The sequence below is a fragment of the Kwoniella dendrophila genome, chromosome 6, assembly GCF_036810415.1.
Source record: "Kwoniella dendrophila CBS 6074 chromosome 6, complete sequence".
Classification (NCBI taxonomy): Eukaryota; Fungi; Basidiomycota; class Tremellomycetes; order Tremellales; family Cryptococcaceae; genus Kwoniella; species Kwoniella dendrophila.
This window is the reverse complement of record NC_089481.1, coordinates 1,606,292-1,634,286: the sequence shown is the minus strand read 5'-3', so window position 1 is coordinate 1,634,286 and position 27,995 is coordinate 1,606,292. Positions and strand designations below refer to the sequence as shown.

The window sequence follows — 27,995 nt, the reverse complement described above, 5'->3', positions numbered from 1 at the left end:
TTGAGATTTCGAAATGTAGATAAGCAAGCAAAGCTGAGTCTGTCTGAAATATCTAATGCAACGAATAAATTGGACAATGACGATTGAATGCAAAAAGATCAAATGTCAAGAGACTTCATCTTGAATATTCCGAGCGTTAAGCGAATGATCGCATGTGATATTACGTAATCCAAATCTCAACTTACAATTCTGTGGGTATTGAGAGGATCTCGAGTGGTCATGAAATATGGGATACATGAACTATTAGATCCGTTTTGGAAATTCACAAAAGGTCTAGTCGATGAATTAGGGAGATTTTGAGCTAGTCAACAGACGAACAAAGTCTACAAAATGACAACGACTAGTTCTAACATCTTTCCAAAATCACGGCAATACCTTGTCCACCACCAATACAGGCTGCACCTAAAGCCCATTGCTTGTCGAGTCGGTGAAGATTGTGAGTGAGATTGGCAAGGATTCTATTTCGACAGAACTCAGTGAATCTGCTGTATGACTATTTATGTCAACCGTGAAGCGACTCACCTTGCACCACTTGCACCTAAGGGATGTCCAACAGCGATAGCACCACCAAACATATTAGTTTTATCATTTGGTAATTCGAGTTCCTTCTGTACAGCTAACCACTGGGCTGCGAACGCCTAGGTTTTTTATCAATATTATCAATCAGCTTGTTTTTCAAACATAGTGATGAACGGGCCGGAGAAGTTGACTCACTTCATTAACCTCGATAATATCCATATCGGAAACATTTTTACCTATTTTGGATAAAGCATTTCTTACAGCTACTACAGGACCTATACCCATAATTTCAGGTTCACATGCACTCCAACTATATGAAGCTATTCTAGCTAAAGGTTTTACATTATATTTCTTTAATGATTCTTCTGACATTACAACGTTTGCTGCTGCACCATCACATATTCCAGATGCATTTCCAGCCGTAACTACACCTGTTTCTTTTATGAATACTGAAGGTAATTTTTGTAAAGACCCTAAAGATGCTTGTGGTCTTGGATGTTCATCTGCTTCCAATGTCTGAGGTACCCCTTTGATAGGTTTCAAAGAGACTGGTATAAGTTCAGCTGTAAATGCTCCATCTGCTAACCCTGCTGCGTATCGTTGTTGAGATTGTAGAGCGTAGTCTGCAAATACAATCAGTTAAAGCCTCCTTTCAACGATAAACAAAAAGCTTAGCTTACTGTCGCATTCTTCTCTTTTTATGCCATACCTCTTGGCTAGATTTTCCGCAGTTACTATACGAGAGTCATCAGCGGGGTCTTCAAATGTTATTCCAGACGGATACTTACCTCCCATAGGGGTTTTCACTCCTCCTGGATTTTGGTCAACTAAAGCAGCTGCAAGGGAATCTTCCAGTTTCAAATCTATTCCATATCTTGTGCCGTATCTATGACAAGTTCAAATTAGCTACACATCTTGGCATGAGGATATGTCCAGCTTGAAACACAGCTGAACCACAAACGGAGAGACGAACCTCGATAATCCAGACATCGTATATGGGCTCATACTCATAGCTTCTGAACCACCTGTCAAACAGACGTCGGCTTCTCCTAAAGAAATATGTTGAGCAGCTGCGATTGCTGATTGAAAACCTGAACCACAAAGCCTATTTGGATGAGGCGGTCAGTCAAGCTAGTTTACCTGATGCAAGCAAAAGAAGTCAGCTTTGCCGCTTACCTGTTCAAGGTCAAAGCAGGTGTAGTAGCTTTAAGACCTGATAGATGTCCTACATGTCTAGCAAGGTATGGTGTTGAGTTATCTGATTGAGCGACATTTCTATACTTTTTTTTGTCAGCTATTCCATTTCCATATAGTATACGACTGGTAGCTTACCCAAAAAATACTTGATCCACTTCCACACCTGAAGGAAGTTCGGCTAAAGCAGCTTTACCTGCTATTCCACCTAATTCAGATGCTTTGAACTCTTTAAGTCTAGACAAGTATATTTGATCAGCTTACGAAGCTACTGTACCATGTGACTAACTAGAGCTTGTTGAACAGTGTAGGATTGCTGTGTAATGACTCACTTTCCTCCATAAGCCCCAAAAGGTGTTCGTTTGGAAGCTACGATATACGATTCCCCTTTAGGGAGGTGAGAGGCTAAAATGCGAGAGGAAGGTTTCATGGTCTTCTAGGAATGTATGTGAGAGTATGTATTGGGAGAAGGGTTGTTTTTGACAAAGATAATTATATCGAGGTGAGATGTGAACTACCAGATCCTGCCAGTTATTGACAAATACGAAGAGTACTTGAGTAATACTGTTATTTTACTGAATTGAACATCAGACAAATTCATCTCGAAATGGGATGGACGTGGTTTTCAACAACACCGGTTACTTGCAAGCTACATACAACCGGATTTCTTGTACATATCCAGGTTGCCCACTTTAGGCACTTTACAATGAGTGGAGGTCAGCGCAATTGCCCGGTGGAGGTTGTCATCGAGTGCATCGGCCTTGAGCGGTTCCCGGCCATCTACAGTTAGAGATACCATCGATATCGTGCTTTTGCAATCTAGAAACGAGTGCTTGAGATGCATATATGCTGTAAAACCACTGTACATTAGTCGAACTCAAGGTCTGTGTAAGACAATAATAACATCAAGCGACAACTCGCTTCGGCTGCAGCTCGAATTTTTTCATATCTTATCAAGTGGTAACTCCATTAATTAGTCATCAAGAAAGCTCTCAGAATGAGTGACGATTTACATCCCGATCTGGAAGAATTTTACGATACAGCTATAGGTGATGATGATCAATGGGTTGACGAACCTGAAGATGATGATGATGGGTATGCGATAAGAACAAGAGGTAATGGTAGAGGAGGATCTTATCAAGTATTCATTGATCCCGATGATCTAGAAGACGATGATGAAGATGATGACGATGCAGATTATATATTCGAAGATGATATTGGTGAAACATATGAAGACGATGATGATGATATAGAAAATGAGAATGATGGAAGTGCAGAAGCTTTTATCGAATTAGATAATTTGATAAGAACAAATGGTACCGGCTTTAATAATATCAGTAGCAATACTACATCTAGACGACAAGAGGTAGTAGAAGAAGACGAGGAGGAAGAGGATGAGGATGAAGATGAGAATTTAGATGTTGAATCTATATTACAACAATTGATGAGTAGTGGTGGAGTTAGATTGACATCAGGATTAACAAACTCGAATTTACTTAGAGCAATTCAACAACAAATTAGTGGTCGTTCTGGTGGTAGCGCAGGTGCTACCGGTAATGAATCATCTGCCCCTAAAAGAAGAACGCCTAAAGGTCCATGGTGGAAACCACATACTAAACCTGATCCAACAGGTAAACAATTATTGAATTCAGGTGAATTTGGTAGAGTGGGTAAATGGCAATCGAAATTACCTAAAAGATCATTAACCGAAACTGAAGTAGAAGAAGAAGAACCTATCAAAAATCCAGTAAGAAGACCAAAAGCAAATACGAGATGGATGAATGGTTGGTCGGGACCTAAAATTACTGTAAGGTAGAAATCAGATCTAAATCGTATGATCGAAATGGCAACTGATCTATATCCTTGAATCTCGATACTAGTCGCCTCACTCTCATGCTATAGTCCCCAATACACCTGGTACAATAGTCGCTTCATATCCTTCTGTGCCTTATGTAGGTCAATTCGCGAGAGAAGATTATTCGTTATTCTGTGAGTAGCTCAACGATCGCCCATAAATTCTCAAATCATCTTGTTGATTGCATTCATTATAAACATCTAACTTATCTCGTTTCTTTCACTACTTATTTTTTTGGCTTCGATCAAACTGATACCGGAAATCGATATAATCGTGATCAACCATTAGATACCGCAACTCAATATTTTACATTACATCTGTATTCAATGAATCAATCGCGTAAAAATCATATACAGTCTAACCCAAATAAAAGGCGCAGACAATCGAGATCTCGATCGAGATCTGTTCTATCACCTGTAGCAACTAGAAGTCGTACTGAAGAAATAGCAGAGGAAGAAGAAAATGAAGATGATTATGAAACTGAAGATGAGGATGAAGATTTTGAAGATGATGACGACGACGATGATGATGATGCAGCTTATATATGGGGAGGAATGAATGGTAGATCCGGACCTGTATCTGAAGATACATCTTTAAAAAGAATCAAAAGAGTTCAAGGTATTGAAGGTAGTTGGACTGTAACTGATTGTGATGCTGATAGAAAAGGTGAAAAGTTAGTCATGCTTCCCTCAGATTCTGACGTACATAGCTAATGACCACTTTTTATTGTACAGAATGATTTATTCTTCAATTACTCCATATGTTCATATGCTATATACAGCGGAATCAGATCAAGAACATATAGAGTTGGATTTTACAGGTAGTAGAAATCCTTCGATGTGGGGTCATGAGCGATTTGGTGTGAGTCATCTGTACTTTTCAATGCTGTGTTACAGAAGTAGCTGACTTGCAATATGATGTTCAATAGATATGGAGTATCAGATTCTCAGCTGATGGCAAAGAAGTAGTAGCAGGAGCCAGTGGAGGTAAAATATTAGTGTATGATATTGACGCACAGAGGAGAACATTGGCTGTTAGAGGTCATTGTGATGACGGTTAGTCCTTTTCGTTAAGAGCAAAATGTCATATTTGATTAACTGATATCTTTTCTTTTTTCCGGATTGATCTAGTTAATGCCGTTTCTTTTGCGGATGAATCATCAACGAATATTTTAGTTTCAGGTTCAGATGATGGATATGTAAAAATCTGGGATAGAAGATCATTAAGTTCATCAACACCATCGGGTATTTTAGTTGGTGCAACTGAAGGTATAACCTATACTTCACCAAAAGGTGATGGTAGATATATCATTGTAAATTCAAAAGATCAAGCTGCAAGATTATATGACTTAAGAAAAATGGCTCCTTCAAACTTATTTGATAATGAACCTGATGCAGTAGCTAAGTATGGTCAACCTAGATTCGATTGTAAGTTTTTGCCTTCGTGCTTTTGTATTCTAAAAATGCAAAATCTGCTCGGAATGTTATCATTTCCAAGATCTCATTCCTTTGATACGCATCAAACCATTGATATATAGATTGAAATGCTGCTGATATTTCATTCACTGTAGACCGAAGTATGCAATACCCTAGACCTAGGATGTTGGCTCATCCAAAGGATTGTTCGATCATGACGTTTAGAGGTCATAGTGTACTTAGAACACTTATTAGATGTCATTTCAGTCCAAGAGAATCGACAGGACAGAGTTATATCTATTCAGGAAGGTAAGTGAAAAGTGACTTGTCCAGCACTTTCGATAGCTTACAAGATTTTATTGCTATGTTTAGTGCCGATGGATTGATACATATTTGGTCACTTGATGGAAGAGTTGTTCAAGGTAAATCGATATATTCTCTTCTTTGGCTGTTTATCATGACTCCTTTTGCTAAGATATTTGATTCCCATATAGTCCTTAATCGAGCTGAATCATTACCACTAAAACAAAATGGAGTATATTCTGATCCATCTATATCTGATCCAATTATAAATAGTACATCTTCAAGAGGTAATCAATCATATGAAACTTATGGAATGGGATATACAGTTAGAGATGTTGCATGGCATGGATATGAACCTACATTAATGTCAACATGTTGGGAAACGAATGGACATTATAGAAGAGGTGGTAATGTTGCTAAACATGAATGGAAAGGTTTAGGTAAAGGTGGTTTAAATAGATTAGAAGATTGGGTAGAAAAGAAAAAATCTGAACAACCAGGAAATGGAGCAGAAGAAATGTTTAATAGAAGAAGACAAATGCCTGGTGCATTGTTCAATTCAATGTCTGACTGGGATATGTAAACTCTTCGTTGATCTGAATTATAGGTGTCCGTCTGTGTCAGTGAATCATGGTTAGAGATATTATTAGTACAGTATGTTCGTATATGTTTGTAGCTATCTTCAGTATTGTCCGTTTTCCCTACTTTTCGCTTTGTGTTTGGATAATCGATGTATATTTGTATGACTATTAGCATGCCAAGACAATCTCAAATCTGTTCTAAACGTTGTGGACGTCATGCAATTACTTATTTTCTATTGTATTCATGTAAGGCTTATTGCACAGATGGTAACCAAGAAGAAAAGGGTCGAGGACACATGTTTTAGCTTGAATAACCCATTCCAAAAAACCCTTTTGATTAGTGTATTTGTGCCTTCTGTGTTCCGTGCCACTGATTGCTGTCGTCATAACAGGATACAAAATAGCGTCACTCCCATCAAAAAGCGTTCTTTCCGCACGAATAAGACGAAACTTATTTGTAGTCGCTATTTGAGATATAACAACTCTGACCTTCACTTCTTAATCTTTTCATCCTCCATCTTTCTCTTTTCCACCTTTCATACATAACTCTTTTGATTTTACCTCATCCCAACTAATACGATTACACGATTACTGGTTGATACTGGTTGCAACGTAATTAACCGGTAAAGTTTTGAACCTAGTCTAGACTTTCTTCATTACGCTCTGCGCTCTACGGTGTGCCACAAAGTGACGTTACCCCACATACGTCATCAAAAAGGTAATTACGATTACGATTACCCCGAAAAATGAGTACCACTAGTACTACTACACATGAGTCTGAAGAAAATGAAAAACGACATCATAACGAGAATCAACATCATGACCATGACCAACAAGATACAACGATAACTTCTGATGGTGCAATATTCAACAATAATACAACTTCACCTGTTTTAGTCGATTTAACTCCTTTACCAGGTGAAGAGAATAAACAAATATTCTTTCCATTAGATCCAAATTCTTTGGATAATATCGATCAGATCAACAATAAAGTAGATCAAGTGGTAGATAAGAATAAATCACTTCCTCCTCCTCCTCCTCCTCCTCCACAACCTTTACCTCAACCGGTACATTCTACTTTACCTACACATATACATCCAACTTCACAGGAAAGTTTATCTAACAAGATGTCAGGAAATAATACTGAATTTCCAGAATTACCACCTGTACCACCATCAAGAGTAATTGGACAGGGATATTCAGTTAATCATCCTGTACCAACTGTACAACAATATAAATTAGATCAAAAACAACATGAAGAAGAATCTAAAATTTATGCTGATATTGTAGAAGCGAAAAGAAGAGAAGCTGAAAAAAGGGATCAAGATTTTATTACTTCTCAACAAAGGCAACAACAGAATGATAATAATAATAATGTTAGTAACAACAATAATCAAAAAGTAAATAATGATACTGCACAAATTGATAGTACTTCAAGTATTTCAAAAATACATGCAGGTAAAATTGATGGGACTATGGTAAATGCAGGTAGAGATGAAGAAACAAATGCAGTAAAAGCTCAAAAAGATAAAAAAGATGATGTAAAACCTAATACTGGTGCAAATGAAAAATCAAGATTAATGGAACAAATGAATGCTAATCAACGTGAGTGATCAGGATACCAGACGATGTCATATTTGTGTTTACAGCTAGCCTACGTATTCCCCTTCTTCGGGCGACGATATATCTCTTTTTCAATGCGAAACAAAGCTAATTAACCTTGAACCCCAATAGTCAAGCCTACAGAACGATTCAACAGAGCTGAAAAGGGTCAAAGACGAGTCAGAGATCCTATTACTGGAGCTGAAGTTATCGTTAAAGATGCTGATCCTAAAGGTAAGCTTGCCTTCCGTATAAATACGCTGTTAGAGAGACTTTACTCATTTCCACCTTTACTATGGCTTTGATAGACTTCGACGCCAGTATTCCAGCTACAAAAGGAACAAATGCTTTATATCACGCTTTCCCACCACCTCGACCTGTTTCAGTCGATGCAATGATCGATAAATTAAGTTTATTACAATACGTCGTTGCTGGATCATTATTCCTCATCTGGATTAGTGTAGCCTTCGGTTCAGGTATACTCAAATTGATATGGAGATCAATCTTATGTTCAGGTACAGGTTTTGTTTTGATGACTTTAATCAGTTTAGTTCAAAGAGGTTTAGATAAAGAAATTGAAAGAGTTAGACAAGATATGGGTAGACAAAGAGGTGAAGCTTTTAGTCCACCTATCCCAGAAAGTGTAGAATGGTTAAATGGTTTAATCAAGTTGATTTGGGGTTTAGTTGATCCGTAAGTTTCTTTGTCCATTTCCTGATTTCAGTCGAGTTGGGTATGCTGACTTGTCACATCCGGCATCGTAAAAATATAGTGCTCTTTTCATCTCTATCGCTGATATGGTCGAAGATATCTTACAACAATCCCTTCCAGGTTTCGTAGATGCAGTTAGAATCACAGATTTAGGTCAAGGTTCCAACCCACTGAGAATCACTTCTATCCGTGCTTTACCTGATCAACCTGGAGATGATGGATACCCTAAGTCAGGTTGGATCAACCAAGGGAATGATAATATAAAGTCAAAAGATACCGCTGGAAAAGATATCACTGAAGATGAAGCCGGGGACTACTATAACTTTGAAGTCGCTTTCTCTTATGGTAAGCCGGTTTTCGTATGCGCGGCGTCGATATACCTAGAAAGCTGATATCTTACCTATTTCCAGCCGCTCTCCCTGGACAAGGTGCTCAACTTAGAGCTAAGAACATCCATCTTTTAATCGAATTCTTCCTTGGTATTTACGACTGGCTTCACATTCCTATCCCTATCTGGATTCAGGTTGAACAGATTTACGGTGTTGTTAGACTCCGAGTACAATTTATTCCCGAACCACCATTCGTCAGAAACCTAACATTTGCATTATGTGGTGTACCTTCAGTTGAAGTTTCAGCTATACCAATGGCAAAAAGTTTACCTAATGTTTTAGATTTACCATTTGTTTCGTCATTTGTTAAGATGGGTATTGCAGCTGGAACAGCTGAATTAGCTGTACCTAAATCAATGACATTGAATATTCAAGAATTGTTATCTGGTGCTGCTGTAGGAGATACAAGAGCTATCGGTGTCTTCCTCATTACAATTCATCATTGTGAAGGTCTTTCTGCTCAAGATAAAAATGGGTCTTCAGATCCTTATGTTGTTCTTGCTTATGCTAAATTCGGTAAACCGTTATATTCAACTAGAATTATAATGGAAGATCTTAATCCAGTCTTCGAAGAAACTGCTGTCCTTCTCTTAACTATGGATGAAGTTAAAGCTAAGGAAGATTTGGCCGTCATGCTTTGGGATAGTGATAAAATGAGTGCCGAGTGAGTTGATCATCGATCGACTATCTGAAGAATGACTGCTGATCAAGATTTGATAGTGATCTCGTTGGTCGAGTTCAAGTCCCAGTCGAAGAACTTATGTTAGAACCAAACACCATGAAGAGACGAGAAGACAAGTTGATGGGTTTCGAAGATGCCAATGATATGCCTGGTAAGTGTAGTACATCTCTATCATATATATATGTAAAGATGGCCCACTAAGCAGCTCCGACAATAGGTAAAGTCGTATGGTCTGTCGGATATTTTGAAAAAGCACCTCTTCTCAAAGACCTTGAAAGAGGTCCAACAGTCGAAGAAGCCAAAGCTGCTCCTGCTCCAACTAAGACCGCTCCTGAAATGGAAATGTTACCTCAAGATGCTGCTCCCAACCCCGCCAAGAAAGATTTACCACCACCTCCACCTGATGTGCAAAAGACCAAGCCTGATCCCAAATGGCCTTCAGGTGTTTTGTCTGTTATTTTACACCAAATCAATAACCTTGAACGACAAAACTTAGAAGGTGCTTCAGGTGATAGAGAAGGTGAAGCTGGTCAAGATACCGATGTACCTTCTGAACAATCTGAAAATCTTCCTTCTGGTTATGGTGAAATTCTCGTTAATGATGATATGGTATACAAGACAAGAGTTAAACAATATACTACCAACCCATATTTCGAAGCTGGTACCGAAGTTTTCGTTAGAGATTTCGAGAACACTGTTGTCAGAGTCGTTATTAGAGATAGTAGATTGAGAGAAGCAGATCCTATTTTAGGTATTGTTTCAGTTAGATTATCTGAAGTTTTCGCTGAATCTTCAAGTGTAACTCAAGTATACGCTTTAACAGAAGGTGTTGGATTTGGAAAGTAAGTAGCGATTGAATGTGTTGAGAGTGTTTGTATATCGACAATCGGCTAATCTATCTGATGGTGTTTGATATTATAGAGCAAACATTTCATTCGCATTTAGAGGTGTACAAACTACTTTACCTAAAAATATGACTGGATGGGATACAGGAACATTAGAAGTATCATCTGTATCTGCAAGTTTACAACAAGATAAACACAATTTGATTGAACCTAAAGCAACAAGATTAAGAGTAGTTACATCAGAAAAAGTTGAAACTTTATCTAAAAAAGATGTTGAAGTTTCTGGAAATCAATTAACATGGGATTTAGATTTATTGAGATTACCTGTTTATTCAAGATATCAGTCATCTGTTGTATTCGAAATTGGTAAAGGTGGTGGACCACTTTCAGCTTTAGGCGTAGGAGTTAAACCTGATGCAATTGCTGTATTATGGATGCAAGATTTAACTGATGATGTAGAACAACAAGTTAAATTACCTATTTTAGTTTCAAAGAACATCGATAACCTTAAATTAAATGCTATCAATGATCAAACTAAGAAATTCCATGATTTCGAAATTGTTGGTGAATTAACTGTCAGATTGAAATTAGATTCTGGTTTAGATGAAGATCATGAAGTGAGTTTTTTATACTTGTTTAATGTTGATACTAGAAAAACATAGAAAGCCTGAGCTGATTACATGCTCCAATAACAGACTATCAGACAAGGTCAATCGAGAAGACACGCACTCGAAGCACAGTGAGTAGAGTTGTTTTTTTATGTCACAGTTAGAGTCGCATACTGAATGAACATCGATTCTCCTTTTTTTAGCGACCACATTGAAGGCGAAGCTGAACTCGCCAGAAAACAAGCTCACTTCAATGACGATGGAGTAATTGATAAACAAGAACAAAAACAAATCGATAAAGCACATAAAAGACAATTGGAGTCTAGAGGTAGAGGGTTAGCTCAAGTTAAAGCTTATAGATCTGCTAAATGGATGATGAGGGTGAGTCTCAAGCTGAAATCGACATCGTCATGATCCGCAATTCCATACCGGTGTTGTGGTTTACAATTAGTATAAAGAGCAAATAACTGATCACATTGGATTTCTATAAATAGGGTGTAAAGGATAGATTACCTGGACAAAAGAAAACAAGAGAACGTGAGTTTGGGGATCTTATTACCCTTTTCAGCTGTGGTAGTCATTGCATGATACTTATTCGCTATATTATTTAATCTCTTAGCAACCGTTCAAACTGAAGCTTAAGAGCATTGATGTAATAAGGACACTGAAGAATCTTTCGAGTCGGAGATACAGCGAAGAGGGAAAGATTTACTTTTGATACACGCATTCCATAACATACATGTAGCTTAATATGAAATATTCACAACATATTACTATTGATGACATTGTAAAACCATTCCGGCTTCTGCCAGAGTTACAAGTGATTGTTGTCGTCTAGCATAAGATGCTATGCCTCTAATCTACAAGGTATCATCTATTATTACTTGAATGCCGATATGTACCATTACTCCAAATAAAGTATGGCGTATTTTGCTGGAGATCGTTGACAAGGGATTGTTCATTGGCAATGTTGGATCATGTGCGTTTTGATGGTCTATGTAATAGCAATTACAGAATTCTTCTAATAATCATCCATTTCCATATCTTCTTCATTTCCAGATTTAGTCGGTGAATGACCTTGATCCGACAGCCTTGATGAATCTCCATTCTGCAAATCATCATCGTCGTCATATTTACTACCAATATTGTGACTGTTTGGAGATGCATGGGTGATATGATTAGGTTCATTGCGCTGAATAGGACTTGATTGAATAGGTGATCTACAACAGAGTAAAATCGTGTTCAGTAAAATATAAGCTATGACATTGTATACCAGACTAGATGGAATTAAAACGTAGCTCACTTTCTTCTTTCGGGCGCATTTGTTCTATGATCACCATCATTATCTTCTTCCACTACATCATCATCATCAGAATAATCAACTTCCATTCTTCTGCTATTTTCTTGACCTAGTATATCTAGATCCTCTCTATTTGTTCTATCCTGTTCATCAACACCATTTCCCTTTCTATCTTCACGTCTCTGTATTCTGTGCTCCTCATCCTGTGCTTCAAGTTCATCTATCAATTCAAGTTGATCTTCATCTTCTTGTTCCTCCTTCTTCATTACTTTCGAAGGCTTCGATTTCTTCTTTTCCTTTTCCTTTTCCTTCTCAATCTTTTCTTCTGCCTTTTTCATTTTGATCTTAGATGCTTCTCTTGTAGCTTCAATGTCGGCTTCCAATGCTTCTCTACGTTGTTTTCTTATTTTAGCTATTCGATAAGCTATTAAGTTGTTTTCCTACGGAATACAAAAAAAGTTTGCGAAATCAGCATATGTACATGATTGATACCTCATACTTAGTCGGTACTATATTGTATATGATCTATCGTATAGTAAAATATGAAGAAATATAAACTTACATCTTCTAATTCATTTATTATATCTTGTATAGCAACGTATCTTCCTACATATATATTCGGATAGTCAGCTCATTCTATCGATGATTCGATATTCTTCTTCGGTTGATTGTTCTCAGTAAGATACGTTATCGTATGACACTTCCGATCACTCACGCTTGAACATCTCTTCATCAGTTGGATGAGCATCTGTATAACCTCCTGACATCGTTGAAACTTGTACTGACGTTGGAGGAAGTGGTGGAGGATGAGTTCTTTTTACAGGTGAGACTGAATATGATGAAGCCATGATTTTTTTTCTGGGTACACTGTACGATATGATGTTGAATCACTCAGCGTGGTTCCGATGGATTGGACCTTGGGGAAGATGTATATGCAGATAGGTGAGTGAAAAGGAGGGTAGATGGATGGATGTTGATGGGTTTCTGGAGGAAATGCGAGAGAAGGAAAAGGTGGAGGTTCAACGCAAACGAAGATTACAGTGGCACTGAACCCAACGAGCTGTGGCGCAGGATGTTCCAGTTATCTGTTTCCATACACGTATCCTTGATACTTCTCGGTGCATATGCAAAAGCAGAAAGCTGTTCATACATAGGGGATACAGCTTGATCATATTGGGGAGATAGGATAGGGCGACAGAGAGGATATGCATTCTGATTACTAGTACATGAGGGGTGTTTCAACTTCCTCTTTAGATTTCTGTCATACTCCTCTCGATTAGTCCTCTCGTCAGTTTGATCTACTACTCCAGTCAGGCAATTGCATCACCTTATTCCCATCAGCTTCCAGCTCCTGACCTTTCCGCAAGTATTATCAATCGTACTTCTCATAGAAATGATGTCCGGCTTATTGCACGACATATTCCTAAACATTTGAAATATGTTCTGACACCAGTAGGATAAGATATAAGCAGTAATAACTTAGATAAACTTAGATAAATTATACTCCAGAAATGTATATCTCGTGAGCTACACATCGCATTCCCCGTCCGTCTTATTCAGAATATATCCCTTATCTCATTCACACACAACTCCCCTCATCACAGTTTCCCTATTTTCCTTAGGGGAGTCTATCTGGTTGACTGACTCGATTTAACATGAATGTTAGAAGAAACTTTCCTTTGATCCCTTGAGACTTTCTGTGTTCTTTCTTCCTCCTCTGTGAACATCATAAGATCATATGAATCAGTATCCTCTCTGACTGTAGCGTTTATAAATTCATCAGGTCAGGAACTTGCGATATCAGGTTCCCCTAATGATGACCAGCCTCATGTCTCAAAACAAATCTCAATGCGTAATGAGATAACGAAGACAAGAATTTGGTGGAATTGAAGAGTGCACCAGAAAAGACTCAAATGAGAAGATTGCGGAAACTGTGGCAGATGAAGAAGATGAAAAGGAAGATGTTGAAGGTGAAGATGATTGGGTCGACGAGGATAATGATGCAGAGGAGGTCCAGTATTGGTCACATCATTGCGGACACATAAAGTGGATCTTCTACAAACGAGAATCATGATTTTCCACAAGATATTGATCATTCGATTCTCTTTTACCTAGCTAGTATAAATGACATGACGTAAAGTGAGAAGCCAGAATTATTGTCTTTCATGTAGCGATATATCAACTCGGTGAATGTGTTGTTGACTTCGCATGTCTGGATTTATTACAACGTTACATTTTCATCCTCCACATAAATTTCGTAGATTTCGACAATAATTCAAATGTTATTCGAGAGGCTTGCAGGGAAAATTTTATCACCCATTATAAAGGATATCACTTGATTTATATCAAGAACGTTAAATGTTCGGTATCTAGTTCGGATTTCTGGAATTTACCTTTGAAAAATCCATTACGTGGTCAAAGGTTCTGGAAGATCATGCCATCAAGGAGGAAGAGGGGGATTATTTCAAGTGAATAGTGATTCAAGGGAATTGCGATAGTTTTTTTTTTTTTTTTTTAAAAAATCAACAAACAGGTAATATCATCAAAATACGGTAGACAAAACGATGTAGTTGGGGAAGTTTGCTTCCTTTCTGTTTTTATGTATGTACGTCTTGCGGATCAAATCATGCTAAATCTTTGTCATTGCCAACCACCTTCCCTGTCGCTCAGTAAGATACTCTAGATCATCGCTTCCACTAATCTTGTGAGTGGAGGTAACATTTCGGACACCGACTATAAGATAATTTACACTCAACGAACCTCCACTAAGGTCAATAAATAGATATCTTCGCAATTAACCTCTAGATTTGGAACTCATATTCTCTTTCGTTGATCAGGCACCATACAAACTTTGTCTCGACCGACGGTCAAGGCTATTACTGTATACCCGATGTCCGATTCTTGACGTCAATAGTCTTATTTGTTCTGTCCTATCTCGAAATCATGATTAAAATATTCAAGATCTCCCAATACATAAATAGCAGGATGTGGGAAATGATATCGTTGATCTTTGACCTTTAGCATCTCCTCCTCATCAGAGTAGAGTGTTCAAACCTCGCAAACATGGCCCCTTACCCTGCAACTGCATTTATCAGTGACCAACTCAAGACACTTCCTGAAGCGCCGACTGTCGATCTTACTGGTCGTACAGTTATTGTAACAGGAGGTAATGCGTGAGTAACCGATCTCGAATCTTTGAATGATGATCAAAGCTTGACTTTCTTGTATCATAGTGGTCTAGGATACGAGTGTGCTAAGAAGCTAGCTTTTATGAACCCTGCAAAACTCATTATTGCCTGTCGATCTATATCAAAAGGACAAGAAGCTGCTGGATCTATCAAAGAAGCTGCTGATGGAAACTGTCAACCGGAAGTTTGGCAGTTGGACTTAGCAGATATGAAACAGACGCTATCTTTTGGTCAGAAATGCTTGGATGAGCTGGATCGATTGGATATTTTCGTAAGTAGTTCAGATTCTGACTCTGAAGTATACTGGTAAGAGATTCTAACTAGAGAGCTAGCTCTCCAATGCTGGTATCAGTCCAATGGGAAAGAATGAGAAAGATATGGCGGAATCAGGCTATGAGTTGACGTGAGTGATCATTTCATACAAATCTGCAGAATATGCAAAAAACTGCCGATGCTGATACCAATCCAGACTGCAAGTCAACAATATTTCCAACACTCTACTATGTCATCAACTTCTTCCTTTAATGCAAAAGACAGCTCAGCTACCTCCACCTTCAGCTAGTCTTACCAATTTCAAGCCACACTTGACTATCGTCGCATCTGACAGGCATTACAGTATCTCTCAAATTCCTCAAACAGAGCCAATTTTGCGAACTATGTCTGACATATCACTTCCGGGAAATCGTTACGAAGAGACTAAAGGTACGTTATCTCAGATATATCTTGATCAGAGATTCGCAAGCTGATTAATTATACTACATACGCTTGTAGCGATTAACCTACTCAATGCCATTCCGCTAGCTGAGCTTGCAGGTGAATCAGTTATCGTCAATACTTGTAGTCCAGGTTGGTGTTATTCGGGCTTGATTAGAAATTTACAGTTCCCCCTTAAATACATTGTCAAGTGAGTTCCTATTTGGTTCAAATAAGTATGGTATTTTGTCATGCTCACATATAGCATAGGATACCTATGGCGATACTCGCACGAACAGGGGAACAGGGATCTAGATGCATCATTTGGGCTACAATAAGCGATGTGCCAAACGGATCTTATTGTGATACGATGGAAGTGAGAGAGTAGGTCAAATGCCCTGCGATTCCGCGTGGTCAAATAGCTGATTTTTATGGCATCAGACCTTCCGACTATGTCATCTCAGAAGAGGGCAAGACAACGGCCAGTAAATTGTATAAGGAGATGAAAGACATCTGGAAGACAGCAGGCTATATAGCGACCGATTAACTATCTCTTTGATTTTACAGTAATACAGTAAAAGAACTTTCAGTACATTCGATAGCGAGAAATGTATCAATCAGGAATGTCAGATTTTGATGTGGCGCTAGTGGATGACCTTTATAGACTGAAGTTAGCAAGCACATACACACACACACACACACACACACACACACACACACACACACACACACACATACGCACAGCACCAATCTCGACTTCACAAGCACGGTTCACTCTCAATGTGTTTACATCCCTGCCTCACCCTGAGCTTTATGATCGACCAATGTTGACTGATAGACACGACTGATCTTTCCATATCTCTTGTTATACTTGATCTTCTTCATGCTAATTTCAACAGCTGGAGTCACAAAATCACACGAAGCGATATGTCGAATTCTGACGAGGTGATCACACCTAACAAAATCAGTTCTTCCCCTAACAACGAGATCCAACCATCTTCTTCATACAATTACAAATACGATATCGGTAATATCGATCAGCTCTTACCTATTCATGATGAAATTCTGAAATACCTAAAAAGGGATATCCCTACTAAGGTTATTCAACTTTCAACTAATTTATATGAAAAAACTCTACCTCAAATATACTTAAATGTCAAGTTGAATGAAAGAAATATAGTTAAATTCTTATATGGTATTCGAAAAAGTGTGAACTTGGTCATATCTTCTTCTTCTTCTAAAGCGGACACACTTGATTTTTACCATTTAGATGAAATTGACAACAATGATACAACACTTTATGCTTTTCAACATACAAGATTTATTACTTTTTCTGATACTTCAAGTGCAGAACAATTTATGCATTGTTTACAAGCACAACTTGTCCCAACAACAGAACATATCGATAGACGGTCCATCGACTATTATGAAAAAAGGAATGAATCAAATTCAGTCTCTCTCAAAATTGCTTTTCCCAAGCTTGAAGGTATCAAATTAGGACAAAAATTTATGAATAAACTTGTAAAAGATTTGACAAATAATAATGATTCATGGAAAAATCCTATAGGTTTAGAATTTATCGACTATCTGATGAAGTTATCATTCGATAAAGCGTGTATCGATTGGCCTAATTTGAATCAAACTGATACTTTTGATTCTGGCATACATACAAGAGGAGAAGATAATGACGATTCATCAGAAGAAGAAGAAGAAGAAGAAGAAGAAGAGGAGGAGGAGGAACAATCAGTTAGTTTCTCGATGCTTAAAGTTTTAGTTCATTTAGATTTCAACAAGCAAGTAGTGACCACAACACCAGGAGGGAAAGAAAAATCAAAGGTAATTAGATATCATATCAAGCTCTCAGAACTTGAAAATGCGTTTCATGGTTTGACATGTCTTAGTTTTCCACCTGAAAATAGTAAATTCCTCTTTGATATTGATCTTGAATCTCTCGACCTGAATCTTACATCTTCAAGAAATGTACTTAGAAGTACGCTTATTACGCATTATAAAGGTTATAAATTGAGAAATAAGCAAAATATCAAATACTACATTCCAAATACAGAATTTTGGAAGATACCTATCAAGAAAAATACTCCTACTTGGTCAAAAATCTTAGAAAATCATTTTATTGAGAATGATAATATATGCCAATGCAATGATTAATTAGGTTTGATGGAATAATTCATACTACAGCCCATCAAATAATGGTCAAAAGGGGAAGGAAGGGATTTAGGAGATGGAGTCATTCAGATATTACAATAAAACCAATGAACTGTACTATATGCAAAATTCAGAAAGAATGTAATTATCAATGATATTTTCATATTTTGTATTTATTTCAGAACTTCTTTCCCTTTTGCTACGACTAATGGAATCATACAGTCCAAGCTATACAATTATACTACTCAATAGGATTAACGCCCAAGTATAATATCATCAACTTAATATCCATAATCACCTTCATAACCATAAGCAACTTGACCATCCCAATTTCCTGCAGCAGGATAACCCATTTGTTGTTGTTGCTGCTGTTGTAAAGTATAATAAGCATTTTCATCCATACCGGTATACCCGTTTTGTTGTTGTTGGTGTTGTTGATATGGATTATAATGTTGTGGATAATAACCCTGTTGTTGTTGTTGTAAATCAATAGCAGAATTCAAACTTGCAAAAGTAGGTGCAGATGTTAAATTACTATAACTAATTCCATCTTTTTCTGATGATGATAATGATTTAGATATAGAATTGGTTGAAGGTGATTTTATTGAGATTTTTTGACTTGGTCTAGCTGGAGCGAAATAATTGATTTGTCCATTAGTAGGATAATGTGAAGGAGATGCACCATTAAATGGTGAACCTCTACCATCGATATAACCATTTACTTGAGGATAATATTGTTGTTGGGAATTTGAGAAAGAACCTCTTTGAGAGTGTGATTGTGATTGATACTCATAAGATTGTTGTTGTTGTTGTGGGTAGAATGATTGAATTGGTGGTCTTTGAGATTGATGTTGATGTTGAGAAGGATATGATCTTGGTACACTGTTATTTCCATTTCCAGATGGATAAAATGGTCTAGGTTGAGATTGTGATTGGGGTCTATGTGAAGAAGGTACGAATTCAGATCCTTGAACATACCCTACTGGTATAGTATTTTGTTGTAAATGCGATCTTTGTTGTGGTGGTGCATGAGTAGGAACGAAATGACTATGACTTAAAGCACCACTGCTAATTGAGCCATTTTCAGATCCAGGTGGGAAAGGTGAAGGAGCAGTGACATTTGTGAACATGGGTGAAGGGCCTGCTGGTCCGTTACTAGCAGATGGTGCGGATGATTGTGCTTGAGATGATTGAGCAACAGGTTGTGCAGGAGGAACAGGGGAAGTATAAAGAACCGCTTGTCCAGAAGCATTGATCTCAGGTGTTTTGGCAATACCTGCTGCATGAGCCGATTTAGCTTCAGGAGCGGCCTCCACTGCATCAGAATGTCTTTCGGCAGAGGGCGTAGCAACGACAGGAACTTCGACAGTAGCTGAAGAGCCGGGTAATCGAATAGTAACTGCTTGAGAGGATTCGTCAAGTAAATCATCGACATCAGGTTGAGTGGATTGCTGTTCTGCTGAAGGTTGAAGTTGAGAAGAAGCGAGGATCGTAGATTGAGCAGCGGAAGGTGGTTTGGCAGCATCGGTAGTAGAAGAAGAAGAAGCTGCTTTGGCTGCAGCAGCAGCGGCATTTGCGGCGAGATTTGCAGGGTGGAAAGGAAGAGATGATAGTGGTTGTCTGAAGGGTTGACCGAAATGACCACCTCGAGCTATACAGCGAGTCAGCAAAACACCAAAATAGCAGTCAGTTTTGGTATATTGACTCACGACCAAATCCTCTTCCTCTACCTCTAGGTATACCCCTAAGTGGTCCACCTCTTGGACCGGTTGGAGCAATTATAGGTTTCCTCTCCTTTTCAGTCTGAATTTGTTCGAATGCTTCATGACCCCATTTCTTTTCTTTAGGTTGAGATGATTCCACTGCAGAAGAAGAAGAAGTTGAAGGTTGTTGCTGTTGCTGTTGCTGTTGTTGCTGCTTCTTCTTCTTTTTGGCTAATTCTTTTTCTTCTCTATCCATAGCTAAAATAGGTTCATCACCATCGCCTTCTCCTTCTTCTTTTTCGGAATCAACTTGGGAATCGTTCAAAGTAGAAGTCAACTCTTGACCTGCATTTTGAGAATGCTGGAAACGACCATGACCGTTAAAGCCATTATTTATGAATCCACCTCTTCCACCTCCTCTACCTCCCCTAAATCCATTTACACCGCCTCTAAATGCACCTCTTGGTATACCTCTACCACGCCAATCTGGTAAACCTCGAACTAAAAATCCTCCTCTGTTATCTTGAAATTGCGATGGAGGTTCCGAACGTTGATCATGTGTCCAAAATTTACCTTGTCTAGGAACGACTTTAGGATCATCACTGATAACGTGTTGCGTTTTTGATCCTCTTCGACCCTTTTGAGCTGGTTGCGCAGGTGTAGAAGCAGGAGGCGGAGGTGAACCCTCAGCAGTTATAGGAACCGTATTTTCTTCTTCATTCTTCTCCTTTTTATTCAAATTCAATTTCGATGTTGATGCTGTTATACCATCAAGTTCAGTTTCCTTTTTCTGTCCCTTTCCTTTGATTTGAATTTTCTTGCTTTCATTCGCTTTCTTCGATTCTCCATTTGCTGCTGTTGTTGTTGGAACTACTCCATTCTCTTTTTCCTTGCGTTTCAATTCTTTCAATTCTGCTTTTTTGGCTTTTTGCTTTTCCTTCCTCTTTGCTTTAATTTCCTCATATTTTTTAGTTTCCTCTGCTGTGTATTCTCGCTTTACACCTCCAGCTTTACCTTTACCACCTCTAATACTGGCTTCACCTCTTGTGGAAGTGGATTCACCTTTATTAAAAGCATCGAACGATATTTCTTCCACCTTTTTTGATTTATCTTTATCTTTACCTGACCATATCGCTGGTGTCGTTGAATTTGTATCTTCGAATACAGATTTCCTCTTTGCATCTGTCTCTTCCTCCTCGTCCTCCTCCTCTTCTTCATCTTCTGAATCTAGATCTGAGCCAGAATCTGAATCAGACGAAGGATCTGTTAAACTACCATCACTTGCTTCATTATTATCATTTTCCGATTCATTATCTGAATCAGCTACTCTACGTCTAGGTCTAGCTTTTGTCTTTGTCTTTTTTGATTTTACCTTTTCTTTAGGCTTTTCTTTTGGTTTAGAATCAGCGTCTTTTGAATCAATGGTGGCGGAAGTTGAAGGTGATAATGCAGCAGGTTGGGTAGAAGGTGATGCAGAAGGATTAACAGGTACTGAATCGGTTGAAGGGGTATCTTTCGTGATTTGGGTATCAATTTGTGCGTTGTCGGTCATCTGAAAGATGTGAGTAATTCAGATGTAAGTTATAGCTTCCTATTATTCCCAGACGAAGGTGAAATGATGATTATAGGTAGAGCAATTTTGATATCGATTAATTTGGTATTTTGTGAAGAAAGTGCGATAAATCCTTGAGTGAAGTATTAGATGAAAAACAAGGAACACAGATACTCACAATGAACAATGAAAATGAATTATAAATGCAAAATGAACAATGCTGTATTACATATGATGATCAAACATGTTAGCAAACAGCACTTGATCACAGATGAAAGTTACATCGGCACCGGACCGGGAAGATAAACATTTGCCACTTATCATCTTCGTTCAACTTGCAGATTTAGAATCTCTAAGAAAGGGTTTCGGATACAGACTTACCTATACGTGTATACTAAGATGTCTGAAATAAGGTGATCTTATTATCAAGATCTTTTCCTTTTATGTTTTAATGCTTGTTATACTGATGATGTTTGCAGGGTATCTATATTTCTTCTTCTAACACTTTCAAAAGTTTGGGACGTGTGGGATGATGAAGGATAAGCATCGAAAACGTAACGTGTAAAGTGAGGGGAATGAACAATATTAAAGGTTTTTCGGTGGCAAATTGTACTAGATCTCGTAAAGCTGTTGCCTTTCGAATGTCAAGGTATAATATTATAAGAAAATGAATACTTTAAATCATTGAAATGGTAACTCTTTGAACGTAAAGGCAACATATCAGTCGTTACCAGAAAAATTATATCCGTCGAGACTGAAAAAAGTGGATCATTTGAGTGGATAGAAGTGGATAATTTGATCAAATTTCGCAACCATACCTTCTTCCAATATTCCTGATTATTATGCCATACTTGGCTTATTACCCACAGCAACAGATGAAGATGTAATCAAATCATGGAGGAAGTTAGTTTTAATAGTATGTACAGTTTTTAGTCGTCCATAATACAACAAGACAGGGCAGATAAATGATGCGTATATTTTCCACGCAGTATAACAAACTGATCATCCTGAAATTCTAGCATCATCCTGATAAAATCCTTTTATCTACTTCTATGCAAAATGACAATAGTGATTTAGCCGATATAAGACTGATTAACGAAGCTAAATCAATATTATTGGATCCAATCAAGAAGCAAGAATGGTTGAATACATTTACCGATAAAGAAAGCCTCAGTAAGGGTGAACAACCCAAGAAAGATGGACCACATATATTTAGGAATATCTCTTTAGATGAATTTACACCTCATTATGAATCATCTGAAGATGAAGACGAAGTGGAGATTGACAAACAACCAGATTGGTTCACATATCCATGTAGATGTTCAGGTGAATTCAAAATTACAATCAAACAATTAGAAGAAAATGTGGATATCATTGGCTGTGAAGGTTGTGGTGAATGGATTAGAGTTGGGTATGAGGTAGTAGAAGAGGAAGAAGAAGAAGAAGGATGATCAATCATTGTGTTGGGTAAGGGATTTGGGGAAAGTCCGTCTGATCCCACGTATTACATAGCTCATTACTGTTGTATCAGCATAATCTTGTACGACATATATTCATTTATGCAATTCCTACCTATTTTTAGCTCTCATGAAGTTGCAGTATGAAGCTAGAACACCGCCATCTATGCGTTTACGACCAATTGAAGTCAGAAGGTGTATGGATTATGATATATCATCAATCAATATGAACAATTTTGATTGGGGGTTATCACCAAGAAACATTAAAACGGTATCATTCTTACAGTGGGTATATAAAAGTTGAATAAAATCTATTTCGTTAAAAGTTTGTTAATTTATGGTTTCAATTTCAGTTTGAATTATGATATCTATGAGATTTATACATATACGAAAATATGATAAAGTAATCTAGTGAATTTATTTAAACTGATTTTGCAAAATATTGTTTGTTTGTTTCGTTAAATTTTCTATCTTCTATCTTTTCATTCATTATTATAAAACACATCCAGGAATGAAAATAGTCCGTTACAATCATATCCTATAAATCTTTCTTATCTGATTTTTTACTTTCAGATATAGGATTTCCTGCTTCATCTAATAAACCTTTCTTTTTCATATTTTCGATTGATGCATGAATTGGATCAAGTTTATCTTCTGGTGATCTGTATGAATCCCAGAATGAATCTGCCCAAGTAAAGTACTGAAAAGAATAAATAATGAATCAGCATGAATTGTCAAGAATCAGGTGTAAAAATAACTTACTTGGCCATAGTTGACAGTGAAATACAAGTGGTGTAAAGTATGATGAGCTGGCGAATTTATGTATCTTTCTAAGAAATGACCGGAAATCATATCACCATCGTGAATCAAGATAGTCCAGAATTGAACGAAAACGAATAATCCGAGATAAGCGTATTTATGTAATGGGAATAAGAAGGGGAAGATACTGGATTGTAGGGAAAAACAATCAGTAAACAATGACTAAACTGACTGATCTGCAATGACTCACTGATATGGTAATGATTGAGCATAACCATCTAACGGGTGGAAAGCAAGAGCAGCGTATGGTGTTGGAACTAGAGTATAATAAACAAATCCACATGATCAGCTGATATCCCCTATAAAACGAAAAGGATCCTTGTTTGATGGTTCGAGGCGACGCCACTTATAAAAGGTAGAAATAATGAAAAACTTGAACTTACCAATCCATTTATGATGTGGTTTGTGGATATGTTTATAGATCAAAGGATGATGTTCTAATCTATGTACCCAATAAATAGCTAAATCCGTAAATAACAAAAACATTAAACACGAAGCAGCTAAATAGGCATAACCATAATCTGAAACATCTTCATATAATTTTGAATAACCTCTGACTTCACCTAAAAACCATGGTAAAGTAATAACATCTATAACAGGAGCAGCAATCAAAGAAGATTTAATTTCTTTTCTAATTTGATTTTTTAAGAATTTTGGATGATGTTCTAATCTTCTATCATAAAAGAAGAAATATGATATTGAACAAAATAAGAAATACATTACATATGCACCTAATAATGCTATTGTAAATATTGATATACCTTGTCTATATATATTATCTCTTTCCCATATTGATCCTGTAACCAATAGGTCGTTAGATAAATCAGGTGGATGATATGTCGTTGATTGTGTATATGGTGAAGGTAATACTGTTTTGTTATATAAATCAGGTGATGTAGATGTTCTCGATGATGATGGTACAGGTGATTGAGGTAATAAATATGAATAAACTGAATCAAATATGTATTCATCAGTATAATGAAGTAAGATATCCATCTTGGTTGATTATCGCTGTGGCGAGTATGTCGATGATCTTATGTTAAAATGATGATAGAGCTTGTGATTACAGACCGCTATATATATGGTATTCTCGGCCGAATGTGTTTTGTCGAGATGAGATGGGCGGCAACAAGTATTAATTGATTATGACGATGAAAGTCTATATATCTATGTGTCTATCAGTAGTTGATGACAAACGAAGAAGTTTGATAATGTAGTTATATATTGAGCTGTAGAAGTAGTGGAAGTGGAAGCTCGGTCCTTTTAGGAATAATTGGAAGTCAAAGGTATTCTTGTAGGTCGTACGATAAGGGTGTAATGAAAAGAGCGTGTTGATGTTGTTGTTGTTGTTTGTTGGTTTCAAGTAAATTTACTTATTGACTGAAATTATGCTATATAATAAGCCACAGTTTTTTTGTGGTTTCGTATTTTTGTGATATATCTATGAGTATCTCTATATATGAGTAAGGTGTGGAGAGAGGATATGAGAGAAAAAAACAGAGTCCAAATCTTTATCGTGTATATAAGTAACCTTTCAAAAGAGTGAGTGTCCCAGATAGTACAGAAACCGCAAAAACAGTCAAACCACCACTGGAAGCACATCCTATGCACTCCGAAAGCACCAACCCTCAAAATTCTCTTTTGATAGTAGTCAGTCCCTTTCTCACAACAACATCCGACGTGGGGTGATACGGTTGTATGGTGGTGGAACGACAACAGAAATTCTAAAGTGGTACGATAAAATTGATGAATTTTTAGTTTGTTTACTAAAAATATCATATATACAACCCTGAAATAAGGGGTTGTTGATGATAAACAACACGTGGAGCTATCACCATAGAGAATGTTACAGTTGTGTTACATCTTGAACCATCAACCACGTAATCCCGGGAAAATCCGAGTATTGCGTGTTGAAAAATATGTAACTACTAATCAGGTACAATAATCAATACAAGTCACCTAATAATCTGATTACAAAACTGTTATAGCAGATTACGGTGCCGCCGCTTACGAATTCGATATCACTGATCACTGATCTACAGTTACAGTTACAGCACATGTTCGGATCAAATTGTCTACAGTGTCATACAGTCGAAGCGGATATGAAAAGGTGGTTCTACAATTTATTTAGGTATATGTTTGTCTTCGTTCGCTTTGGATATCCAGTGATGAACGGCAGGATCGCAAAAGGCGAGAATCATACACGATACACATAAAACCCAACTACCCTTTCTCTCCGTTTCCACCGCCTAATCTGGGTTTTGACCTACTCCACCAATACTAATTTATGTCATGTCGTAGTATCTTTCGGATGATTGGTGGTATGTCGGGACCAAGGATGATAGTTATTCGCAACACCTACATAAGGGATTCAAATCTTTAGTTGTATGTATTATCGGAAACTTGTTCCCTTTTAAACGAGCCGCTTCTTGATACGTTCTGATCGAGTCTGCTAAACCTTCTTTGTCTGGGACGATAAAGATCGCATTCTCCACTTCCGCGTCCACTTGCTTTGGAGAATCCGGACGCAAGGAAAATTTTAAACGTCTGGATTGAAACAACTTTGCATCTGAGATATAATTGCATTATGTGTCGCAAGTTTGTATATATTATCTTCATCTGCGTTAATATCCCAAACTACTTGACCATATTTTGATGTGGTGAACAGCTCGAGGTCTTCCGTATCTACCATATCTGACGTTGAAAGATGAAATCTAAAGTTGATGATAGGATTATTATTGAATTCTCTAATATCTTTCATGAACGCGGCGAAAGCCCTGTTGGTTGTGCTCTCCATTCCACGATGAAACCCGGTATAAGAGATCATATGGAGATCGGAACTCGAAACACCTTCTTCCCAACCGGAAGGCCATTCAAAACAGATCGATTTAGGTTGACAAAGCTTGGATATATGTTTTACGGGATTTTTGGTAGTGGTACTAGAAGCATATATCTGCATTAAGGAGCGGGCAAGTTCCCGTCCATTCTTTAAATGCTGCACGTTTTTGAAAATCATTGGTGACGACTTCAATGGAGATGTACTATCGGTATTGTTTTCATCATCGGGAAAATCTTGCATATTTTCAGGTGTATCCATAAAATTCGTGAATTTTCCCAATGATTTAGCTAGCATCATCAAGAGTTCCAAACTTTCCAAATCTGTCAATGTCAAAAGGCTGACGTGTTCAAACATCGCCAACCTTTTTTTGTAATGAGTGGTTGACCATTTGACAGCAAGGAAATCGTCAAACATGTCGAATGCTGGAATGATTGCAAACCCATGTAAAACCTTTCGTACATTATCCACGTCTACTTTGAGTGACCTATATATTCTGGGTGTGACGAGACGGTTGAAAAATCTTGAGACACCACCGAGAGTGAGTGGGGATTCTTTGCTGAGATGTTCGAGGATAACGTGAAAGACCGATTCTAAGATACTGGCGTTGGTCAAATCCATTGATGAAGTGTAGACTTTCCAGCTTTCCAATGCTGTCAGGTCGGGAAGTTTGTGATGTGGATGAAGAGACATGATGATATATTGTGGACGATAGGTGGATGGTAACTCCTACATAAAGATGAAAACAAGTGATGTGAGCTTGAGCCAGAATGACAGAGAAAGGCTACTTACATATGTTATACCACTAAGCTACCTCACAGATGTGTGACCTTCAGTCCTCTATTAGCGAATCAAACATTCTTCATAAAAGGATGAGATAGATATTCAGATGAATAAACGTATATTATATCAGTAAACAAAGCAAAGGCGATTAGTAAGCAAGAAAAACTGCACTGTCCAAGTTGTAAGTTTGGAAATTTTGAAACGAGAAACAACAACGCTTTGACTCATTCCCCCATTCTTTTCCTGTTTGATGTTGCACTTCCTTAGGTCAAGTTCGGGTTTAGGCATCTTCTACCTACGCTTATCAGTGGTAAGCATAGTTTTAGGGTATCGAAAGGGAATTCGATATTAGCTGAATTCGCTGCACTACAGAATATAAAATGTTCTATAAGGTGGTAGTGCCGTTATAGTCATCATCTTGGGGTTATCATACACCTAGATTATTAGCTGAATATCAAGTTCCAGAAGTTCATACTGTACGGTAACGACCGGATTGCTAGATGAGCCTTGCAGTTATTTAGAGCATGATAACACCTCAGACTGTCCAAAGAGATTGGGGCACCACGATCAGCTTGAATAGAATACTGTAGATATATATGATCACAAAAATAGGTCACTGCTTGAGGTGGCATTCGGTAGTTGTTAAAAATCTGGAATACCATGAATGATCGTCAAAGCACGTCACGTCAGATTTGATTTTTTATTAATCTATTCAGGTCTTACGGAAAACCCCCCAGCCGATGATTCCGGGGTAAAGCTTTTTAAGATTATAATCTGTCGACTAATTGAGTGTATGT

General features: G+C 37.6%; 10 protein-coding genes across 10 annotated transcripts; 5 read left to right on the top strand and 5 right to left on the bottom strand.

Moving 5' to 3' along the window:
- Positions 1 to 346: 346 nt before the first annotated feature.
- L201_005152 (uncharacterized protein) lies at positions 347 to 2,143 on the bottom strand (the record flags this gene model as incomplete). Its single annotated transcript, XM_066220885.1, has 9 exons — positions 347 to 458; positions 523 to 638; positions 715 to 1,142; positions 1,200 to 1,253; positions 1,308 to 1,405; positions 1,493 to 1,624; positions 1,696 to 1,794; positions 1,852 to 1,950; positions 2,046 to 2,143. 9 exons carry the CDS (start codon positions 2,141 to 2,143, stop codon positions 347 to 349), a joined length of 1,236 nt encoding a protein of 411 aa, XP_066076982.1.
- A 567-nt stretch (positions 2,144 to 2,710) lies between these two features.
- L201_005151 (uncharacterized protein) lies at positions 2,711 to 5,869 on the top strand (the record flags this gene model as incomplete). The annotated part of the gene is made up of 9 exons (XM_066220884.1): positions 2,711 to 3,520; positions 3,594 to 3,702; positions 3,857 to 4,241; positions 4,303 to 4,429; positions 4,497 to 4,623; positions 4,699 to 4,995; positions 5,139 to 5,292; positions 5,356 to 5,405; positions 5,478 to 5,869. The coding sequence occupies 9 exons, from the start codon at positions 2,711 to 2,713 to the stop codon at positions 5,867 to 5,869; spliced, it is 2,451 nt and encodes an 816-aa protein (XP_066076981.1).
- Positions 5,870 to 6,613: 744 nt separating this feature from the next.
- On the top strand, positions 6,614 to 11,346 carry L201_005150 (uncharacterized protein; the record flags this gene model as incomplete). Its single annotated transcript, XM_066220883.1, has 12 exons — positions 6,614 to 7,472; positions 7,602 to 7,703; positions 7,778 to 8,162; positions 8,242 to 8,525; positions 8,591 to 9,233; positions 9,290 to 9,402; positions 9,469 to 10,093; positions 10,173 to 10,713; positions 10,792 to 10,835; positions 10,908 to 11,085; positions 11,199 to 11,241; positions 11,324 to 11,346. The coding sequence occupies 12 exons, from the start codon at positions 6,614 to 6,616 to the stop codon at positions 11,344 to 11,346; spliced, it is 3,840 nt and encodes a 1,279-aa protein (XP_066076980.1).
- A 379-nt stretch (positions 11,347 to 11,725) lies between these two features.
- Positions 11,726 to 12,852, bottom strand: L201_005149 (uncharacterized protein; the record flags this gene model as incomplete). Its single annotated transcript, XM_066220882.1, has 4 exons — positions 11,726 to 11,924; positions 12,008 to 12,444; positions 12,567 to 12,610; positions 12,720 to 12,852. 4 exons carry the CDS (start codon positions 12,850 to 12,852, stop codon positions 11,726 to 11,728), a joined length of 813 nt encoding a protein of 270 aa, XP_066076979.1.
- Positions 12,853 to 15,067: 2,215 nt separating this feature from the next.
- Positions 15,068 to 16,432, top strand: L201_005148 (uncharacterized protein; the record flags this gene model as incomplete). The annotated part of the gene is made up of 7 exons (XM_066220881.1): positions 15,068 to 15,177; positions 15,238 to 15,463; positions 15,525 to 15,595; positions 15,662 to 15,894; positions 15,964 to 16,091; positions 16,151 to 16,269; positions 16,327 to 16,432. The coding sequence occupies 7 exons, from the start codon at positions 15,068 to 15,070 to the stop codon at positions 16,430 to 16,432; spliced, it is 993 nt and encodes a 330-aa protein (XP_066076978.1).
- A 380-nt stretch (positions 16,433 to 16,812) lies between these two features.
- On the top strand, positions 16,813 to 18,051 carry L201_005147 (uncharacterized protein; the record flags this gene model as incomplete). Its single annotated transcript, XM_066220880.1, has 1 exon — positions 16,813 to 18,051. The coding sequence occupies one exon, from the start codon at positions 16,813 to 16,815 to the stop codon at positions 18,049 to 18,051; it is 1,239 nt and encodes a 412-aa protein (XP_066076977.1).
- A 278-nt stretch (positions 18,052 to 18,329) lies between these two features.
- L201_005146 (uncharacterized protein) lies at positions 18,330 to 21,303 on the bottom strand (the record flags this gene model as incomplete). The annotated part of the gene is made up of 2 exons (XM_066220879.1): positions 18,330 to 19,699; positions 19,758 to 21,303. The coding sequence occupies 2 exons, from the start codon at positions 21,301 to 21,303 to the stop codon at positions 18,330 to 18,332; spliced, it is 2,916 nt and encodes a 971-aa protein (XP_066076976.1).
- Positions 21,304 to 21,574: 271 nt separating this feature from the next.
- Positions 21,575 to 22,754, top strand: L201_005145 (uncharacterized protein; the record flags this gene model as incomplete). Its single annotated transcript, XM_066220878.1, has 3 exons — positions 21,575 to 21,665; positions 22,173 to 22,219; positions 22,323 to 22,754. The coding sequence occupies 3 exons, from the start codon at positions 21,575 to 21,577 to the stop codon at positions 22,752 to 22,754; spliced, it is 570 nt and encodes a 189-aa protein (XP_066076975.1).
- Positions 22,755 to 23,298: 544 nt separating this feature from the next.
- L201_005144 (uncharacterized protein) lies at positions 23,299 to 24,575 on the bottom strand (the record flags this gene model as incomplete). The annotated part of the gene is made up of 4 exons (XM_066220877.1): positions 23,299 to 23,460; positions 23,523 to 23,706; positions 23,770 to 23,836; positions 23,963 to 24,575. 4 exons carry the CDS (start codon positions 24,573 to 24,575, stop codon positions 23,299 to 23,301), a joined length of 1,026 nt encoding a protein of 341 aa, XP_066076974.1.
- A 1,543-nt stretch (positions 24,576 to 26,118) lies between these two features.
- L201_005143 (uncharacterized protein) lies at positions 26,119 to 27,108 on the bottom strand (the record flags this gene model as incomplete). The annotated part of the gene is made up of 1 exon (XM_066220876.1): positions 26,119 to 27,108. One exon carries the CDS (start codon positions 27,106 to 27,108, stop codon positions 26,119 to 26,121), a length of 990 nt encoding a protein of 329 aa, XP_066076973.1.
- Between the last annotated feature and the right edge of the window lie 887 nt (positions 27,109 to 27,995).